At 58.9% G+C, this 20,466-nt stretch overlaps 2 protein-coding genes across 3 annotated transcripts; one reads left to right on the top strand and one right to left on the bottom strand.

Annotated features, from left to right (window-relative positions):
- Positions 1 to 1,553: 1,553 nt before the first annotated feature.
- MTG1 (mitochondrial ribosome associated GTPase 1) lies at positions 1,554 to 14,501 on the top strand. 2 transcript variants are annotated; one of them, XM_081074896.1, is made up of 11 exons: positions 1,554 to 1,804; positions 3,426 to 3,490; positions 5,760 to 5,864; positions 7,695 to 7,775; positions 8,254 to 8,310; positions 8,490 to 8,580; positions 9,820 to 9,881; positions 10,335 to 10,431; positions 10,609 to 10,690; positions 13,611 to 13,723; positions 14,047 to 14,501. In XM_081074896.1, the coding sequence occupies exons 1-11, from the start codon at positions 1,693 to 1,695 to the stop codon at positions 14,172 to 14,174; spliced, it is 993 nt and encodes a 330-aa protein (XP_080931022.1). In that variant the 5' UTR covers positions 1,554 to 1,692; the 3' UTR covers positions 14,175 to 14,501. The 2 variants fall into 2 exon arrangements, with proteins under 2 accessions (XP_080931022.1, XP_080931021.1); XM_081074895.1 differs by lacking the exon at positions 3,426 to 3,490 and having other exon boundaries at positions 1,584 to 1,804; positions 5,773 to 5,864; positions 14,047 to 14,496.
- Positions 14,502 to 14,629: 128 nt separating this feature from the next.
- On the bottom strand, positions 14,630 to 18,179 carry SPRN (shadow of prion protein). Its single transcript, XM_081074898.1, has 2 exons — positions 18,049 to 18,179; positions 14,630 to 17,343 (listed from the first exon to the last, which is right to left on the bottom strand). Exon 2 carries the CDS (start codon positions 17,325 to 17,327, stop codon positions 16,866 to 16,868), a length of 462 nt encoding a protein of 153 aa, XP_080931024.1. The 5' UTR covers positions 17,328 to 17,343; positions 18,049 to 18,179; the 3' UTR covers positions 14,630 to 16,865.
- Between the last annotated feature and the right edge of the window lie 2,287 nt (positions 18,180 to 20,466).

The following is a 20,466-nucleotide window of genomic DNA, read 5'->3' as shown; positions in this document are numbered from 1 at the left end:
CTTAGGCCTCAGAGCTGCAGCATCTGTGGCTTCTGTCTTTGACTTGCCTCAGGCCCAGGTCATTGCAGGGCCCTGTGCTCCCGGTAGGTGGCCCATGTCCCCTGGCTCCCCTGGCCTCTGGGTGCTGTGGTTGCCACTCGTCCTAGGCATTTCAGGTGTCCCTGAGTTCTCATTGCTGGTGGCTAGGGCCACAGTGTAGCCAGGGGACCTCCCCACTTCGTGGTGGGCCGGACGAGAGCCAGCAAATGGAGAGATGAGTGCGCAGGGCCACCGTGTCCTCAATGGGGGCCTGAGGTTTTCTGGAAAAAGCGAACAACAGTGAGGCCTCAACAGTGCAGATGGACAGGGCAGCCAGTGTGTCAGGGTGAGCGTGGGGAGTGAGAGTGTTGGGGTGCCACAGGTGGTGTGTGGGTGGGTGTGGGGTGAACATGGGGAGCATGTCGGGTGTGCTGGCCGGTGTTGGGGTGAGCGTTTGGAGTGTATGAGGTGGGCGTGTTGCCGTGGCCCCTTATCCTCCTGTCTGGGGTCAAACCGCCCCTTTAACTGTTTTCCCTGCCCCCTGCTCTGAGCTCTGTATGTGTGCCCACTGCTTTGTGTCACCGGAGTGGTTTTGCTTGCACACCTGCCAGCCAGATAGCTGTGAGAGCTATCCAGAATTCAACAGGGTTTTGTTTTGGTTTTGTGGTCCTGGAGCTAAGAAAGAAGCTTCCATCAGATGCAGCTTCCATCAGATGCCAAAGGTCTGTACTGTTTACATCCAAGGTTTCATCAAAGCCATGCATCTCTGGAGACATTTCCACATCCAAAGAGACAAAGGCACGACCCAGCTGCTTTGTGGGTGGGAGGGTGCTCAGTGAGGAGGGGCTGGGGGTTGGGTCCTCACCTGGCATCTGACTCGTCAGGAGGCGCATGTCACTCAGCTGGGAAGCCAACTGGCAGGGCTTGTCTCCTGTGGTGGGCACTCGTCTCTCAACCCTGGGAACGTTTAGCGCTGTGTCCGGAGGTTTGAGACCATCAAGACCAGAGTACTGATATTTTTGTACTGAGAATCTGAGCATGTTGGAATTTTAGAAGCTTGTTTCAAAAATTCCATTAGTCATACTCTTGTAACCCAACGTGCAGTTGAACAGTTACGTAGACTCCTGACTACATTCTTTCTACATTTACATGGAGTATCGGGACGGCAGGAGAATTTCAGGCTCGTTATATTTACAGGTTTAATTGAGCAGAACTGCAGCCAGCGTTTGCAGAGGGTTGGTTTGTTACATTAAAACTGGGAGTACTTGCAAAACAAAAGGAGGGTGTTACATGTGTAAGGTAAATTTTTAAGTTTTTTACAAACTTGCAAACGGGACTCCTACATTTTGTTACACTTACGCTCAGGATACGCTTAGGGAAGAACTAGGATTTTTAGTTTAATTAATGTTAATATACCTACGGATTTGTTTAAAAACCCTGTAGAAGCCCGAGAACCTGGAGGCTACGCGCCCCAGATCCGCTCGCAGCCCCGTCCGGGTCCAGCCCGGGCCCCGCCCCCGGGCTCCGGCTGCCGCCTGCAGCCGCGTGTGCGCACGCGCGGCCCGCCCCGCGGCCTGCCTGAGCCGGAACCCTGGAGCGGGGTCGCGGGCTGGGCGGACGGGTCCGGCACCGGACCGGCCCCCCGCGGTGCCCGGAGCGCGGGGACCAGGCGCCATGAGGCCGGCCGCGCGCGCGCTGTGTACAGCCGCCCGGACCGCGTGGCGGGAGAGCTTTTCGCTGCGCGGTCGCGACGTGGCGCGTTGGTTCCCGGGCCACATGGCCAAAGGTGAGCCCGGAGTCCCCGGGCCGGCTCTGCTCGGCCGCCGTCCAGCGGCCCGGGCTTCCGCGCGGGGCCCGGCGGCCGCTTTATTCCCCGAAGCCTGACTTTCCACGTCTGCCTTTTAAAAAGGAACTTCCTGGATATTGTTTTGAGGAGTAAAGGAAAAAGGGGCAGGAAAGCACTTTCCAAGTTGTATTCGGCTGTGGCTGCAACACCTTTAAAACAGAGCCGTGTTTGTTTTCTGCTTAAACCTCTGGCAGTTTGACTGTTTATTCGTCAAAATCTGGCGGAAGGAAGACACCCAGGACCCGCCCAGGCCTTCTCAGCGCCGCGGGTCCCACTGCCCAGCCCCTGCCCCTGCCCCTGCGCCGCCCGAGTCCCCAGTACACGGGGACCCAGTGCCCGCCGTGCCAGACGCCGTGCCAGGCTCCGTGCACGCCGGGTGCCAGGCTCCGTGCCAGGCTCCGTGCACGCCGGGTGCCAGGCACCATGCCAGGCTCCGTGCACACCGGGTGCCAGGCTCCGTGCACACCGGGTGCCAGGCTCCGTGCCAGGCTCCGTGCACGCCGGGTGCCAGGCTCCGTGCACGCCGGGTGCCAGGCTCCGTGCACGCCGGGAGCCAGGCTCCGTGCACGCCGGGTGCCAGGCTCCGTGCACGCCGGGTGCCAGGCACCATGCCAGGCTCCGTGCACACCGGGTGCCAGGCTCCGTGCACACCGGGTGCCAGGCTCCGTGCCAGGCTCCGTGCACGCCGGGTGCCAGGCTCCGTGCACGCCGGGTGCCAGGCTCCGTGCACGCCGGGTGCCAGGCTCCGTGCACGCCGGGAGCCAGGCTCCGTGCACGCCGGGTGCCAGGCTCCGTGCACGCCGGGTGCCAGGCACCATGCCAGGCTCCGTGCACGCCGGGAGCCAGGCTCCGTGCACGCCGGGTGCCAGGCTCCGTGCACACCGGGTGCCAGGCACCATGCCAACGCCGTGCGCGCCGGGTGCTAGGCCAGGGCGCCCGTGGGCCGTGCAGTGTGGATGAGAACAAGTGGGGCGACGCTAGGGGTTTGAGGATGTGCGTAGATGACAGCATGGCTGTGCAAGTGGAGGCAGAGGGGAGCTGTCACCCCTCAGCTGTCACCATGAGTGGGGGGGCGCTGCAGGAGACGCAGCTTTGTTGCTTTTGTTGTGTGGGTTGTTCCTGGTTCAGGGCGACTTGAACGCTGTGTTCTTACAGCAGTGAGAGCTCGGGCACCAGCTGTGTGAGTGTGACGGCAGGTCGGTGCGCACAGCAGCAGCACCTCCACACAGTCTCCAGGCCCAGTGAGTTGCTTAGATGACGTCAGTTTTATAGCCCAGACCAAGACCCCTGGAGGTTGATTACTGCACCCAGAGTTGCCCACGTGTCAGGAGGTAGAGACAGGGCCTTGCCTCCGACAGGGCCAGCAGTTTCCCCTGAGCCCTCGTGTTGGACTGGAAGGGGGCTCCCAGCAAGTGGTTATCAGTTAACCTTACAGCGCTTCGCTCCAGTGTATCCTGTTTAGGTGGCTTGTGGGTGCGACATTCTTGACAGCTCAGCTTCAGTCTTGTCCTACTCTTGAAAGGCCATGGACGCCTTGCCTCAGCTGTCTTCTGCTTTCCAGGGCTGAAGAAGATGCAGAGCAGCCTCAAGCTGGTGGATTGTATCGTGGAGGTGCATGATGCCCGGATATCCTTTGGTGCTTAGGGTACTGGGATTTATAATAGAAATGTATACTTGGCCTTCGTCCCCATTCCCGGCACAGCGCTCCTAAAACCCTTGACTTTCCTAAGTGATGAGAGTGACCACGGGGTCTGTTGTTACGTTAATGAGGTGACTTCTGGAAAGCCCCTCTGGGTGGGGCAGGCGCCAGGGGAACCAACCTGATATGGGAGGGTTGGAACTTTCAGTCCCACCCCTGCCATCCAGGAGGGGAGAGGGGCTGGAGGTCGGGTCCAGTCACCAACAGCCACTGATTTAGTCGGTCACACCACGCACTGAAGCCTCCCTAAATCCCAGAGGGACGGTTCGGTTCAGACAGCTTCCGGTTGGTGCACACGTGCAGAGGTGGGGAGAGGTGCCCGCCCGGAGAGGGCACGGCAGCCCCTGGTCCCCTCCCCCAGACCTTGCTCTGTGAGTCTCTTCTGTCTGGCTGCTCCTGAGTTAGACCCTTTTGTAATAAACCTGAGATCTGGTGAGTGAAACGTTTGTCTGAGTTCTGGGAGCCGCTCTGGCGAATGACTCCAACCCGAGGAGGGGGTGATGGGAACCCCTGACCTGTAGCCGGTGGCTGAGAAGCATGGGGGACACCTGGACTTGCGAATAGAATCTCAAGTGGGGAGGGACAGTCTTGTGGGCCTGGGGGGTCTGATGGCATCTCCCGGTAGACGGTGTCAGATGGAGTTGAATGGAAGGAGCCCAGCTGCTATGGCTGAACTGCTAGTGGTGTGGGGAGGTCCCCCCACCCCCCAATGGAATGCAGTGGTGCTGAGGAGACCCTTCCTGAATCAGTGCCCAAGGCAGCAGAAAGCATTCCTGGCGTGCTGCCTTGTTCCCGTCCATGCCCTCTGCCTGGCCACTGCTCTGGTCCAGTCAGCCACCGCAGTGGCCAGCAGCCCCCCTGGTTGTAGTTATTGGCATTTACAGCGGTGCTTCTTATCCGTCGTCACACATTAGAATTTAAAATTAGAATGACTGGTCTGGGTCCCTTTCCAGAAGGTTAATCAGAATCTGGTCGAGCCCCCCCCCCCCCGGAACTTCACTGGTCTCAGACCTCTGCCTGCACCCCAGCTTTGCAACCCTGTCCAGCAGCGGGGTTCTTTGGTGGGATGTGAACTGCCCCGGGGGCTTCCCACCTGTGCCTGAATCGGCATCGTGTGCTGATCTTGGTCACCAGTGACTGCTTTCTAGACCCTGTTTTTGTTGTATTTGAGCTATGTTTAGATTCTCCTTTTATGCGGAGGGTTTGAGAGTTACCACCTCTAGATTGGAGAATGAGGGACCATTTCATGATTTCAAAGGCTTATGGGAACTTCAGTAATAAAGTACTGAGTGTCTTCCCTGTAGGTAAATATGTCAGTTCATACAGTGTCCCATGCTGGTCAGAGTGTTTACTGGCGAGTGTACATCTGATGATTAAAAAATAATAATGGGCTTTGGTTATTATTCAGTGTATGGTGAGGAGAAGACATCTCTCTCCTTTCCTATCCAGGACGTGGCAAGAAGCCCTAACACTGGAGAGGGGGCCTGTGACGGGGTCTGGAGGCTTCGGTGTCCTGAATTTGCACAGGACTGGTTAACCTGGGGGGAAGGGTGTCCCTTTGTTGTGTGGGTGAGGACACGGTGGCTAACTGGGAACCTAGACCCTGACGGGCTGGGCTCAGTAAGAGATGAAGCACCAGGCATGTCCCGAACACTTGGAGATAAAGATAAGGAACTCCCCTGCTCTCTGTGTCAGTGTCACCCAAGGTGGGTCCCTGGCTGAGAGGTACAGGGGCCTGGGATTGGTAGCAAGGAGGGGGAACCTTCAGGGTCTGTCTCCTTGGTGGGCACCAGAGGTGGCAGTGGTGGTTTGAAACACACTAGTTAGGTTGCAATTTTTGAGTGATCATTCATTTTGAACTTACATACCTTGGCAACTAATCGAAGGTTTAGTTATGAAACCTTCCACTGAGCTTGTTGTTTTTGTCACTGTCGTTCCTGTTTGGAAAGCCTTGTGAGAGCCACTGCCCTGCCTGGCTGCCTGGCATCTGAGAAGCAGCCTGCGGCTGCCGGTGGTCATGAGGAGGAAGCACCCGCTCCCCTGCTGGGCGGGCAGCTCAGGCCTCCCAGCTCTGGGACCGTGAGGCTGTGCTCTCAGCTGCGTCAGTTCCTCCCAAAGATGGTGCCAATCGGGTGACAAGACGATAAGTCAGTTGGCTTGCAAAGCACTGAAGGAATTTTGCCTTAATTTTGCAACATCCCGCTTTCAGGCCGCAACCCTCTGTTCCAGGAAACCCTGGGGATTAAGCCACACTTGCTCGTGCTCAACAAGATGGACCTGGCAGACCTGAGCCAGCGACAGGTAAAGGCCGCGCGGCGCACAGCTGCTGCCCTGGGCGCCCTTGCCTAGGGACGAGCTGCCGCAGACGCCGTGGATGTGCCCGGCCAGACTTGCTCCAGCACACCCTGTGTGTTCAGTGTGGGCTCCTCGGACATCTGGTTTACGGTGCACGTCTCCCTTGGGACATGGCTGCTGGGTCCGTGCGGCTGCCGCTGAGGAATGCACGTCCACATTTCATTTCATTTTAATTACATTTCAGTGGCTGTGTGAGGCTGTTGGCCACTGGCCTGGGTTCCCCTCTGATGGCTGCATTCCCTCAGGTGTCTGCACTCACCAGTTCCACGGCCTGGCCTGCGGGCAGCCTGCAGCACACCGTGTGACCTGGGAGGGTGGCAGAGGCCCACAGTAGGTAAAGATGTCTCCAGAGCCAGAGCCAGGCAGGATTGGGGACACAAGTCACCAAGTGCAGGCTATTTCCTGGTGCCCAGAGTTGAACGCAGCATGAAGGCTCTGGAATGTGGTTCGTGGAGTACGAGTCTCTGCTTTTCTTGCTCTGTTGTCGTTCTTCACAAAGGGTAGGTGTCAGGATCTTTTGAATTCCTAATTTTTTCGAGTTGTTAGTGGTGCAGAGTTTTTCCTTTTACTGCAGCAGCAAGAATGCGTTTCAGGTAGCTTAGTCGACCTGGTGCATTTGAGTTACTCGAAGCCCCTGTGACTTTCCAGGACGACATCCATGCTGACGCCATGGGTCTGCTCATGGAGACGCCAAGCACAAGGCCTCCCGGCCCTGCTTCCTGCCCCACTGTGTGCTCCCACGTGCTCCCACATCCACCATCGAGGTCCTCCTGCTGGGAAACGGGCCAGGTTCCACTGCATTTGCAATGTCCTATTGTCATCACAGGCTTTCAATTGCTTTGTTAATTGAGACTGGAATCTTATCAGTGTTTGTTAGATGGTTTTTGTAGAGTGCTGGGCACATTGAGGTTAACTGACAGGGACCCACCATGTCTTGCCTGGTTGGGAAGCAGCAGGAGTGTTTGCTCCTTTTGTCACATGCTGCGGCTGGGGTTTTGGAGAGGAGATGAGAAGCCCCCAGTGGTGGCCCTCCATGCACTGGGTAGGGACATCCCGGGTGAATTTATACATTTCAAAGTGTGGCTTCAAATACGTCTTCGTTTTGGCCTGTATCTTAATCTGCACCATTACAAATAAACAGACAACTAAAACGAACTGAATTAATATGATTTTCTTGTTTGCTTAAGCGTCAGTCATACGTTTAGGTCAGTAGCTGATCAAACAGTACAATACTGGTTTTAAAAAATACGATTCATGTGCTGATTTCGCTGAATGTTAGACCAGTAAACTCGTATTAACCCTAGTTTGTGTTTGAGCTTTTAAAGTATTAGAAATACTTTGTGATGAGATTGGGTTCAGACCTCAACGTGGACTTCATTTTGTCAAAGCTCGTCAGGATACAGAGAGGTAGTGAGAATCCTCAGTGAAGACCCAAACTGTAAGGTGTCAGTGCTGGGTGTGGCTTCGGAATAACCTAGTTTAGCCTCATTTTACAAGAAGGTAGTGGAGTGGAGGCCGGGGCTGAGGGGGCAGGCCGTGCACTGAGCACTCACCACCGTGGGCCCTTCCCTCACGCTGTTCGCAGTGTCGTGCTGCATCTCGCCTGTGCCCGCGGCTTCCCTCGTGCCAGCTCCACCCTGAGCGCCCAGCTGCAGTGGCTTTGAGCCCAGAGAGGCCTGGGGAATGGGGCCTGGAGGGCCAGACCCTCGGATTGTGGTGTATCGCACGCCTGTGTTCTTACTAGCATTTATAATGGGGATGTCTTGTTTCTTTCAGAAAATTATACAGCACTTAGAAAGAGAAGGCCTAAAAAATGTCATTTTTACCAACTGTATAAAGGATGAAAATGTCAAGCAGGTAGGCTTTTGTTTGTTTTATACTTTAATGCTTCTGCTTAAATATATTCAAGAAACACTATGAAGTATTGTACGCTTTCATAAGAAGTGGAGTTTTGGAGATGGATTTGCTGGGGGTCCTGGGACGTACTCCTGTCCTGGACCGTCTGTGAGGGGTTTGAAAGAGCAGAGTTGGGCTGCATGTTATGTCCCGGGGTTAAAAGGAGGAAAGGCGTTGGCAGAGTCTGGAACATTCTTCTTCCCAGTTGTGTTTGGAGGTTTCACTGGCCGACATGCATCTGTTAGAAGATGGTTGTAGTCATAGGTGTTACCTGCCTGGGACGACTGTCCAGCTCTTTCACGGCTGAGGGACTGGCCAGGGCACAGGTGACCCCCACCATAGTGTGACGTGGACGGAACCCTGGACACTAGAGCCCACCACGTCTGGAAACCGAGGAAGGGGTGGGTGCCCACATGCAGCACCTGTGTGGTTTGTCCAGGTCATCCCGGCGGTCACAGAGTTGGTCGGAAGCAGCTGCCGCTATCACCGACGAGAGGTGGGTTGGTGGGGCCCAGTGCCTACTGCCAGGGTGCCCGGGCTCACCTGCCAAGCACAGGTGTGCCGGCCCAGGGTGGGCTGTGGCAGCTGCGGGAATGGTCACGAGCCTCGCGGCAGGGCGGGTGCAGGGCGGCAGGGTGGACGGGGGCCGCCAGACTTACGCTCTCCTGCCTGCAGAACGTGGAGCTCTGTATCATGGTCATCGGGGTCCCCAACGTGGGCAAGTCCTCTCTCATCAACGCGCTCAGGAGACAGCACCTCAGGAAAGGTACTGCTAGCCACGCTGTCCTCGGGCTTGTGTCTCCCCAAGCTGGGATGTTGGTGGGACGCGGCGGGTGACAACCTCCTGTGCGGTTAATGGTGAGGCAGCCATTGTGCACTTAATTGGTTCTCTCACGTGTTAAATGTGTAAAAAAGGATGACTTTGCCAAACGTTGGTGATTTTGTCTCTTCCTTAAGTCCTTTGGTCAATTGTACCCAAAGTGCTGTGCAGCCATTGGGTCTGGTGTTGGGCCCTGGGCCACCGCCTGCTTGGTCACAGAGCTGTCTCCTGGCATCAGGGTTCTCCCATTTCGAGGCACACGGGAGCGCCCGCAGTGCTCTCCTGTGCCTGCCCCTTTTTCCTTAAGTGTTTTAAAGTTCAAAGCCAGGCCGTGTTGGCTCCACTTTCCGTGTGAGCTGGTGTCTTCTGTGGACACGCCATCTGGCGCTGGGCCGCACTCAGCCATTATTGCGGCCATTTTTGGCTCCGGCGTGGTTCCTCCTCTGCTCCTGAAAGTTTTTTTTTTCTTTAATCGTGGCTTAAAATCAGTGGCATCAAGGTGTGCAACCAGCATACTATTTCCAGACACCTCCAACTGAGAGTCTCACCCAAATGCTGCCTCTCCACCAGCCCGGGGAACCTTGAAACTACTCTGTGGATCTGTGAGGATGTGAGACCTTGCATGAGTGGAGTCACAGGACTGATGGCACTCACACACGTCCCCCAGACCACCCACGCTGCTGCAGGCATTAGAACACCTGTCCCTTTGCAGGCTGGACAGTGCTGCACTGTGTGCGTGGCCCACGTCTGCCCCCCCCCCCCGTGCACACACGTGTCCCCTTCTGCTGCAGCTGATTTGGCAGAGGGTGCACAGTCAGCTGGGGACACCCCCTGAATTAGGTCCCAGGGCAGCCAGTGTTCAGTTCAGCCCCACGGACAGGCCTGGCTGCAGGCTGAGGGGCTATGCACTTGTTGGGTCCAGGAGGGAGGGAGGCGATGCGGGAGGAGCAGCTGGGCTCTGGCCTTTGCCGGCTGGCACCTCCTATGGGTCCCTCAGCAGCTCTCAGACCACCTGTCCAGGCACTGGGGACGCACGTTCAGGAACCTGGTTTGAACAGTCCTTGCTGTGAGCTGGTGTTGGCCGAACACTGAACGCCAGCCCATTTGGGCTCACGTGTCTCCCCGTGCCTTGTCTGCCAGGACTGTGTGTTTCACGTGGACCTGACTGCCCCTTTTATCCTGCAGGAAAAGCCACCAGGGTGGGTGGCGAGCCTGGGATCACCAGAGCTGTGATGTCCAGAATTCAGGTAGGGCCCCCTCTGGGCTGCCGTGTCCAGAGCTCCGCACACACAGGCGCCAGCTGGCCCTTCCTGCAGGCTGGCCAGCTGGCATGGCCATGTCTGTCCGTGCGTCCTTCCCTTCACTCCACGTTCGCAGAGCACTCGCCAGGTGCCAGGCACTGCACCAGTCCTTATGCCAACCTGTGGGGGGACATGCTGACCCCCGTTTGCAGATGAGGAAACAGGCATGGTGGTCAGGGCTGAGCAGGCTGATCACATTCCCTCAAGCACAGCGGGGCTTCTCCACACTCACTCCTCCTGGCAGAAGATGGGGCTGTGGGGCTGTTGCTTTTATTTTTTCTCCAAGTGAAGTGGAGCCGAGTCCCCTAGGGAAGCCGAGAGCTGGGTGACAAGGACACCCCTCGGGGAGGCTCTGCGTGAGGCTTCCTGAGCGGCCGCCTGACTGCCCTCTGCCCACAGGTGTGTGAGCGGCCGCTGATGTTCCTTCTGGACACCCCTGGGGTGCTGGCTCCTCGGATCGAGAGCGTGGAGACGGGCCTGAAGCTGGCCCTGTGTGGTGAGTGGAGCCGCCCTTTGTGCCCTGCCGCCTGGCGCAGCCCCAGACCTCAGAGCCGGGTGCTGGGTCTTGGGCGGCCCCGTGCAGCCCTCGTGCACAGCTGCAGTGCATCGGCACGCTCGGGGCAGGCCTGGGGCTGAGGCTGAGGTGCCCTCACCCTCGGCTGCCTGCCCCCAGGGACCGTGCTGGACCACCTGGTGGGGGCGGAGACCCTGGCCGACTACCTTCTCTACACCCTCAACAGGCAACGGCTCTTTGGGTGAGTTGGGGTGCAGGTCACGGGCCCTCCTCCTGCTAAATGAGGTGCAGGGCGTCGCAGACGACAGACAGTGCATGTCACTTCGTGTGTAGGTGGACACTGTGACGCAGGCACATCTGTGAAGCCCGTACAAACCCCAGATCGCGCGTGCTGCTTGCTAGCCCTCCTCCTACCCCTTTCTGCCCACCCCACACCCTGGTGGCTACCGCTTTCTGCCCTCGGCTAGAATCCCCTAGGAATGGGGTCACACCGTATGTCCGCTCAGCACTGCTGCTTCAGGCTCCCTGTGTTGGCACGTGTCAGTCGGTCGCACCTGGTCACAGCCAGGCGGTAGTTGGTGGTTTACTGGCAGCATGCAGTGTCTCTCAGATATCCTCTGTCAGGTCAGGCCATCGGCCTCGCCAGAGGCTCGTCAGGTGTTGTGATTGCCCTCAAAGAACCAGCTCTTGGCTTCACTGGCTCCACTGTTACCCCCTTTAAGTGACATTATAACACATCGCATCTCATAAGCGCTCACAAGAGTGTATATTCACTGTTTTCAGCCTGACCTTTGGGCCATTGTTGTCATGTGTCTTTTGCATATTTTTATAAACCTCAGATACACTGTTAGTCTTTTTGTCTATACAGAGATTTAAAGTATGATATGTAAATTAACTATTTGCCCATCCCATTGTTTTCCCAGTGTTTCCATCTTGTGTTACTTTGCTCTGTCGGAGGATTTCCTCTAACAGTTACTGTAATGCAGGTGACAGAATCTTTCGGATTTTGGTGGTCGGAAGTTGTCTTTATGTCACCTTTTTTGTTTTTGCCCGGTGTGTGGTTCTAGAGGGACAGATTCCTCAGTACTGGACAGGTGCTGCCTGTCTGTTCTTCAGTGTCGATTGTTCCTCCAGCGGCTGCTAAGATTTCCTCATGATCACACTTCTGAGCGGTTATGACGCTGGTTCCTGCTGCATTTTTGTCATGTTTCTTGTCCTTACATTTCGTTGAGTTTTTGGATCTGTGTGTGGCTTTGTAGTTTTCATCAGGTATGCATATTTTTTCCTGAGTTTTACTGCTTCCTCTCTCGTTGCCTTGGGACTGCAGTTCCCGCATGCTGGCAGCGGACACTGTCCCCAGCTCAGCAGTGCTGGGTCTTCTGCGGGGTCAGCCCACGTGCTGTTTGTCCCTTCCAGTGCCTTCCGTGTTCACCTCTGCAAGTGCAGTTTGGGTCATTTTACATCTTCATGTCTCCACTGTGTAGCCATGTGGAATGTGGTCAAAATAACCACTCTAACGCCTTTGTCCGCTGCTCCTGCCGTCTGGGCAGTCGGATGGGTCTGTCTTCCTGCCGTGCGTGCCAATAACATCTGCTCGGATGGTAGCTGTTTTGAATTTTACCTTTTTGGGTGACAAGTGTCTGTATATTGTTTTAAAAAAACCTGGACTTTGTTCTGGGACACTTGTTTGGAAACAAGTGTGGTCCACTTGTGTGGTCCTTTCAGGCCCGTGGGTCTGGAGTGGTGCCCCCACTGAGGCAGGCCTGTCCCTTCCACAGCGCCCGTGGGTCATGAGGTCCCCAACTGTCCTCGGCTCTGAGCCAGTGCCAGCCACTGTCCCTCTGCCCTCTAGTGTGGGGAGTGGTCAGTTCCTCTGCTGAATATTTTGGGCAGCTTTCTGCAGTCTTCTGGAATTCTCTTTCTGGCTCTATGCCTAGGTCTCCCAACGTGTCTTGTCTTAAGGCTCTGCGGGGTCTCACGGTGCTGAGCTGGACTGTTGTGGGTCTGCTTACGTTCTTTGTGGGCTGATGTCTGGTAGCTTGAAAACCATTATTTTGTGTGTTTATGGTTGTTTTAGATAGGGTCATTCGAGTCCCTGTGACTTAATTTGCGTCAAGTGGATTTCAGATGTGATTTTTTCTCTTTGTTTCCGTGGAAGTCAGTTTGGACTGCCATTGTTCTGCTCTGTTTCTGGAAAACGTAGCAGCCAAACTCCTGCAGGTTTTAGGTGTGTGTGGGGGCCTCCCCAGGCCTGTTGTCTCCTGGGACGGGTCCTCGCCGTTGCTGGTGCACAGAAGTCGTGGGGCTGCTGCTCTCGGAAGTTTGATTCAGGAGCTGCATTTCATAGGATCTAGTTGGCGGGATCTGGGCCCGTGTCCTCGTCGACTGGACACGTGGCCTGAAGCCAGTCTGAGTAGCCGGCTTCCTCACGGCTGAGCCCCGCCCTCTGTGGCCACCAGGCAGGTGCCACCACTCCCTCTGCCTGTTGGGGTTCTGGGAGAAGTAACCACCTTCCTGTGTCACCCCGTGTGGTGCTGTCGGTCGGGGTGTCTCCTGGCTCCTGGGGTTCTGTCTGTGGGGGTGTTTGTCTCCTTAGCCACGCAGTGTCCGCTGTGCCTGGCCTGGCCCTGTGCTGCCTTCCTGGCAGGCCCTGGTCCATGTCCTGTGGGGCGGGGCATCTGTGAGAGTCACCGGGCACTTCTTGCAGTGGTGGGCACCGAGTCAGCCGTGGGCTACAGGAAACGCTGGTCAGACAGACCAGTCCATTCTCCAGCCAGCTGGAGAGACGCAGGTGATCCCGGCTGTGCTGACCTGATGTCTGCCCGTAGGCACAGGGCAGCAGCTCTGAGTGCGTCTGGCAGTGGCCTGTGTGCTGACCTCGGGCCCCAGGCCCCAGCTGCCCAGTGGTGGGGTGGGTGACGCCCATGAACAGCAGTTGTTTTGCAGCCAAGGGCACCAGTGGGGAGCTGTCCTTAGGGTGGTGGGCGTGGCCATGGCCACGCAGGGGGACAGGTGTCAGTGACTCTGGTGGGCCCTCAGGAGGCCTAGCCCCCACCCACACCGCGGCCACTCACACCCACGAGCGGTCACATCATCTGTGGAGCCAGGAGTGACCTCGCAGGCTGGCCTTGGCCCCCTCAGGCTGACGGTGGCTTGTGCAGGTACGTGCAGCACTATGGCCTGGACGGGGCCTGTGATGACGTGGTGAGAGTGCTGAAGAGCGTGGCCGTGAGGCTGGGCAAGACGCAGAAGGTCAAGGTCCTCACGGGTACAGGTGAGATGCGGGGCCTCGGCCCGGCTGGGTTTAGGGGACCAGCCCATCGAGCGGGCCTGGCTGTGTGGGGGGATATTGTGGGGACACCCGAGTGAAGGTTCTTGAGAGGGAGGGCCCCATCTCCCTGCCGCAGGCCTGGGCGCAGCATGTCCCATCTGCCCAGGTGACTCACCCAGCCAGGTGACCTGCCTCCTGTGTTCTTTCCTAGTAGGCCCTGTTGCCTGAGCTCCAGGTACCTGCTGCAGGGCTGCTGAGGGCGGTGAGGGGTCCTGGGCCCCCGCCCACGTGGAGGCTTCCTCCTCATAGGCCCTTCCTCTCCCCAGGTGACGTGACCGTGGTCCAGCCTGACTACTCTGCAGCGGCCCATGACTTCCTTCGGACCTTCCGCCGAGGGCTGCTGGGCACCGTGATGCTGGACCGGGACGTGCTGCAGGGCCCTCCAGACCCCTGAGCTGGCCCGGCCGACGAGCCCTGCCCCCACAGTTGGGCAGCATCCTCGGCCTTCACGTCTGGTTCTGACGCTTGGGGCTCTCTGCTGGTCACAGGACACTCAGGTGTCTGCTCCGGTTAGGAGGCTGCACCCTCCGGCTCCTGCTTACAGGGGACGGGCCTGGGGTGTGGACATAAGGGCCGCCGGACCCCTGAGCGGCCCCAGCGCCCAGCCCGCGAGGACGCTCAGTGGTGCTCACTGTCCTTGTCCTAGGAGTGAAGCTGTTATCTGTAACTTAGTTGTAAATTAAAAGGCCCGTCTGCCATTGGCCTGCTCACTATGTACCCGTAGTAGCTTGAGCCCATGTGTCAGGGCCCCTGACACCCAGGGAAACACAGGTACGAACTGGTCAGTAACCCAGGGCTGTGGAGTCAGATCGTGACAGTGCCCTGGCCCCACAGTGAGGAAGAGCCGTTGTCAGCAGAGTGTTTATTTCATGATGCTGCTAAACGTGCACACAGACGTGAACAGGGGGTTCCAGAACCCGTGGCAGAACACAGCACTGGCCTGTCCCCTGGAACCCTAGGGACCACCCAGCTCACAGGACAGCTGCGTGCCTGCCGGAAGGGTCTTGGGTGTGGTCAGCAGAGACCCAGGCTCCCACCACCCTGAGCACCTAGCCAGTGGGACTGTTCCCAGAGGTACCTCCTGGCACTGTTGTGATGGCACCTGAGGGGTCTGGGCAAGCTTGCCCTGCAGCCTGTGTCTGGAGAAGGGAGAGGTGGCTGGTTGGGAAGGGGGGTCGGCTTCCCCTGGCAGTAGCTCTGCTGTTCTTTCGGGTGCATGGCGTGGCCTTTCTGCAACTGCCCCAGTCTCCCAACGGGACCTCTCCTTCCTGTAGGGACCCCTCTAGGTCCCCCAACTGTGCAGCTTCCCACAGCCTGCACACAGTGCCCTGTCCTGAGGACCTACCCTGAGCACCTTCTGTCGTTGGCTGGAACCCTAAGCACAGGGGTGGGGAGGACTCAGTTGGGCTGCACCCCACGCCAGGCGCTCCCGGAGTCAGGGTGCAGTGAGCTCTGAGAGAGGTCCCATCGTCTCCACAGTGGCCGACGGCTCCCTGTCGTGCAGCCTGTGAGGGTCTGGCTGGCCGCAGTCTGGCGCCTGGGGAGACCACACTCTCCGGCCTTGGGGAGAGCTGCTTGCCTGGGGAGGTGCCCGAGGGTCTCCCTGTGCAAGACTTTCAGAGTTCCCTGTCTGCTGCAGCAGGACGGTCATTCTGCCACCCAGGCCCCAGGCAGGGCTGGGCCATGGCTTACTGGTCTGGTAGCATCCAGCTTGGTCTGGAATGGACGGAGGAGCTGGACTCACTGTGCCCCGAGAATGCTGGCAGTGTGGACACGGGAGGCCGCCGGGAGCTCCATCCTGCAGCTCAGTGCGCCAGCCGGTCTTTGGAGAAAAATGCTTGGTCCAGGTTTCTGCCGATGGCCTGGAGACCCCTAACCAGAGCCACACAGGAACGCAGAGGTGGCAGGGCTCCCAGGCAGGGCTGGTCTCAGTGCTGCTGTCTGGCAGCTGAGTCCCAAGGCCCCTGGTCCAGGAGGCAGGGGCCCACTCTGGGAGACAGCCCCACAGGCTCTGGGAGGCTCCCACCGAGCACCAAGGAGGTGAGGCCCCAAGAAGCCAAGCCCAGAAGCTGTCCTGCCCTGGATAAGGGGTTGTTGGAGCTGGAGGACTGGGAAGAACCCAGGCTCCCTGGGACTGAGCTCACAGAGGGGTGGGCGGCTTGAGGGAGATGGGCTGGCCTCCTGTGTAGGGGTATTGGGTGCCAGGGTCCACCCCAGCCTTCCTCCAGGCCCTGCTTATGGCCCAGTGGGTCCGGAGTCTGACTTTGGCTCCCAGCCTCCTCCATTTGCACCCCCCCCACCTCCCGAGGGGGTGCTGCCTGCTGTGTCAGGGAGGGCTCAGCAGTGGCAGTTGCCACCCAAGTACAGGCGAGGGCTCTGGTTCCAGAGTGTGAACCTGAGTTCAGAGGAAATGGAAAGTTTAAACAGAATGGTGTTTCAAAACAGGTCCCAATAAGAGTTAAGTGACTTGTTTCAAGTCAGAGCAAAGTGGGTCCAAGGGAGCCCCTGGCAGTGGGTCACAGAAGGGACATGGCCGTGGGCCTGAGGGCAGGGTGCTCTCCTGGGGACCATCCAGAGAACCATGGTGGGTGCACTGGGCTCTGAAACCCACAGCCCCCGCTTCTGGACTGGGGCTCAGCACCCGGCATTCTCGTGCTTCACCCTGGGAGTGAGACAGTGCCTTTCCCCCCAAGTCCTCAGCTCCTTTGGTCCCTTCTGGCAGCTTCTGTGCCTGCTGGTCAGCACTCCACACCCTTCAGGTATTCCAGGTGGGTCAGGGGAGACGGAGGGGCCTGAACGGCCTTGGTCTTGGCATCTGCCTTTGGCAGCTCCGGAGAGAGATGGTGGGCAGGGGCTGAGGACCCTAACCTCTGTGGTGGGTGGGGCATCCTAGAACTGATAGGTGCTGTCCTCCCACGGGGGGGGGGGGGCTCGGAGGGGTTTGAGCAGGACGGTGGACAGGAGGTGCCTGGGCCATGGGGAAGAGAGGCCGCAGCTCTTGTGCAGATGGCAGGAAATGGCCCAAGCAGCCCCCCTGCAGTGGGGATGTGGGCACCGGCCTGCCCGGAGGGCGCAGGCTGGAGACCTAGTGCTGCAGCAGCCCCAGGGCGCCCAGGGCGCTGCCCAGCAGCAGCAGGCAGAGGCACGGGCCGCACGTGGGCCCCGCGTCCGAAGTCCATGCCCAGTAGCTGTAGACCGCTGGGCCTGTCCTGTTGCCGCCTGGTGCCATGTCCTCGTCCTCCAGGCCGCGCTCCCAGGGCCCCAGGACCCTCCTCCAGCCCGAGCCTGTCGCCAGGCCCGCAGCGGCCCCTGCCACTGCCCCGGCTGCCGCCCCCGCAGCCGCCCCCACAGCTGCCACGCGCATGGAGGAGCCGGTGTAGTGGGATGCGGGCCTCACACGTACCCTGGAGGCCCCGCGTGAGCCCCCACGTGTCCCTCCCCTGGCGCTTCCACGAGACCCTCCACGACCACCCTTGGCCTCACTGCTGTCGCAGAGGAAGGTGGCAGCCAGCAGCAGAGCCCAGCATGTTGCTGCCATCCAGTTCATCTTCGTGGTGCCAAACCTGTGGGAAGACAGAGGAAAGGGCATCAGCTCCTGAGGACCCGGGGCCCTGAGCCTGGGGTCAGAGGCTGGGGACAATGGAGTGTGCCTGGGCACAGGGGCCCCTGCATTTGGGAACGCTGGCCCGGGGGGTTTGAATGCCTGAGCAATAGGGTCAGGCCTGGGGAGGGGGTGAGGGCTCAACACCTGGGGATTATTTTGTGCCTGGAAGAGGAGTGGGGGCAAAGGTGGGGGGTGGGTGTCGTGAGGCCTGGGGCCGCGGCCTCCATATCCTGGGTTGCTCTGGAGAGACCAACCCAGGGCTGCAGGGCTCCGCGGTGGGGGTGGGGTGGGGTGGGGGAATGTGGGGGGGGACCAGAGGCCACGCTGGGGTGGGGGTTGTGTTTGGAGGACGCAGTCTGGCGACCAAGGGCCCCCAGGGACCCACACTGGGCAGCGTGCGTCCGGAGCGGGACCAGACCGGTTCGGGCCTTGCAGGCCTCGCGGGTGGTGCGGAGAACGCAAGGCTGGGGACGCTGCAGACCCTGCCCCCGCAGGCCGGGACCCACGGCACAGCCCCTCCCCGCGCCATCGCGGCCCCGTGCGCTTCCCCTTCCCCCTCGCACGGCCTGCGCTGACACCGCGATGTGGGTGATGACGGCTCGACCCTCCTGCCGGCGCCCCCACCCGCTTCCGCTCCGTGTCCGGATCCTGCCACCCGCCTTACCCTCGTGGGACGCAGTGGCCGCTGCAGGGGCTGCCGCCGAGACGCGGGCTGTGGGCGAGACGGAGACCCTCCGCGGAACGGCGCCGAGTGCGGAGCCTGGGTCCCGCGGAGGCCGCCGCCCTAGGATTGGGGGCGGGCAGACGCAGAGGCTCTCTCCTCGGGAGATGGGGCGAGGGGAGGAGAGAAAGGCGGTCTCCGAGGAGCCGGGTCCCTCTCCCTTCCCCGCACGGCCTCCCCACTCACCAGCCCCCAGCCTGTCTCCTCCCCAGCGGGCACTGTGGCCCCTGCCTCGGCCTCCCTCCACCCCATTCCAGCCACACCTGCCCCATTCCTCATCTTTGTCCTCGCCCCAGGTGGTGTTCCAGACACAGGGACCCCAGAACGCCCTGTGACACCCTGAGCTCCAGGCCCTGGTGTCCAGAGGAGTCCCCAGGGTAGGCCAGCAGCCCTTTCCTTGGCCCCCCAGCCCCAGCAGGCCCCCGGAAGGGGTCTGGGCCCCTCTCCCGCCTGCAGTGCCCTCCAGGTGGCCACTCCATGGCAAGGTCACCTGTAATCCCACTGCCCAGGCCAACAGGCCTTCCCAGTCCCTGCTAGGGGTACCCTTGCCTCCCACCCAGTCTGTGTCATTTCTGGGCCCTCGTAACCTCCTACCATGGACAGTAGGCCTTCACTCCAGCCACTCCACCCGGCCCTCTGATGATCTTGGGAGTGGGCTTGGGGATCTTGTCACTGCACAGGTCGTGTGTGTGTGTGTGTGTGTGTGTGTGTGTGTGTGTGTGTGAGATTGCTCTTAGCTTCATCGCATCCTCATGACTCCAAAGGCTCAGAACCCGCAGCCCCACATACTTTCCTGGGCAATGTCAGTTCCTCTTGGTTTTACCTGCCACCTGGGCCTACAGCATCTCCCAGGCAGACCCCTGTGCTGGCCCCAGAGTCCCCTGCCCCAGCTCTCAGCTAAGGCACTTGGCCCCAGGGCAGGGAAGCGCTACTCAGTAACTTCTTTCCCCAGAACTTAGCGGCCACATGGGAGTGCCCAGGAAAGATTTGATGAATAAGTGAATAAATGTTTGTCTTCTAAGTTTCTGGATAATTTAGAAGGAAACAGGAAAAAAAACAAGCTTACTCTTTTAAATCGTAACTACCGTTAAGGATTGGTGGGGAAGCTCCTTGTATCTCAGTGTTTCTGAGTGAGACGGGACAACAGTGTTTTTCAAACCCCTGGCAAGTAAGGGGCTGCAAAAAGCTGGTATTTGAAAGTGAGATGGGTTTGCTGGCTGTAGGTCCACCCAGCTCCCCTCTTTTCTGAGACCCATGGATCTCACAGTAAAGAAATTAGCCAGGGGGATGGGAGGGGCCTCAGGAGAGTTCCATGTTTCAGGGTGAAGAGGCAGGAGAGAGCCGGCTCATCACAGGAGGGTGGGCCGGCCTCAGGAATCAGGCAGCTGTGATGAGGGGCGGCTGGGAGAAGTGAGGACAGAAACGGGGCCCATCGGGTCTGCTGTGACTGCCCCGTCCCCTGGCCCCAGGAGGGGCCATGCCATGCCATGTGGTTCTTCCCGGCCACAGTGGGCCTGCTTCCCAGTGCAGCCTGAACTGTGGTAGAGAGGCCACTGTCCTGGCTGTGACTCTGGAGCCGTGACACTTGTGGAACCCAGAAGCTGAAGCCAGAGGATGGAGCAGGACCAAGAGGAAAACGGGCGTGTCCTGCGCAGGTGGAGCTACTGCAGTGGGCAGTGCCAGGCTGACTCCTTGGACGTTACTTTGACTTGAGCTTTCGGTCGCCTGCACTTAGAAGGCTCCGTAGCCCGATGGCTGGTGTCCTGCCAAACCCAGAGAACTCCCAGGCAGCCACTGTCACATTCAGGGAAAGCGTCAGCACAACCAAGAAAGGCCAAGGGAAAAACACAAAAAGACAGACCAACAGGTTTGAGGGATCAGACGAAACCTAAGAAAACAACAGTAAAAAGTCTCCAATTCATAGACTCAGAAAGACTGGGGCAGGCGTTACACTTCTATAAGAACAGGGTGCTGTGAACAAGGACTAGGGACTATGAAAGAACTGGAAGAAGCGTGAATGCGAACCCCAGAAAAGCCGACAGTAGAACTGAGTTGAAGTGTCCCCACTGGGGCTGCAGAGGTGTTTAGCACGTTGCAAAGGAGGGGGGAAGTGACGGATCCCAGAGGCGAGCTGTGGGTAATGCATTTGCTAGCCCCAGCAAATGGGGGCTAGCAAGAAGATGGGGGCTGGGCTAGCAAGCGGTGGAGTGTGGATTGCGGATTGCAGAAGGACCCCACTGCCTTCTCCACACAGGGCGCTGTCCCTGCGGTGTCTGCGAGTGCTTTCCATCCCCTGAAAGTGGGGCTGCCGTGCTCGTTCTGTCCCCTTTCCTGGTTTGTGCCGGAGTGGCCACTGCCACC

Source organism: Rhinolophus hipposideros (genome assembly GCF_964194185.1).
Source record: "Rhinolophus hipposideros genome assembly, chromosome: 15".
Lineage (NCBI taxonomy): Eukaryota > Metazoa > Chordata > Mammalia > Chiroptera > Rhinolophidae > Rhinolophus > Rhinolophus hipposideros.
The sequence above is the reverse complement of the archived record's forward strand: the minus strand, read 5'-3'. Positions and strand labels throughout refer to the sequence as shown.

What these genes read in the sequence shown, in the direction of transcription:
- MTG1 (XM_081074896.1), top strand. Translation starts at nt 1,693, where the DNA reads ATGAGGCCGGCCGCGCGCGCGCTGTGTACAGCCGCCCGGACCGCGTGG. An exon ending in GAGACAGCACCTCAGGAAAG is followed by an intron (nt 8,581 to 9,819) that starts GTACTGCTAGCC and finishes TTTATCCTGCAG; the next exon opens with GAAAAGCCACCAGGGTGGGT. An exon ending in CCTGAAGCTGGCCCTGTGTG is followed by an intron (nt 10,432 to 10,608) that starts GTGAGTGGAGCC and finishes GCCTGCCCCCAG; the next exon opens with GGACCGTGCTGGACCACCTG.
- SPRN (XM_081074898.1), bottom strand. Translation starts at nt 17,327, where the DNA reads ATGAACTGGATGGCAGCAACATGCTGGGCTCTGCTGCTGGCTGCCACC.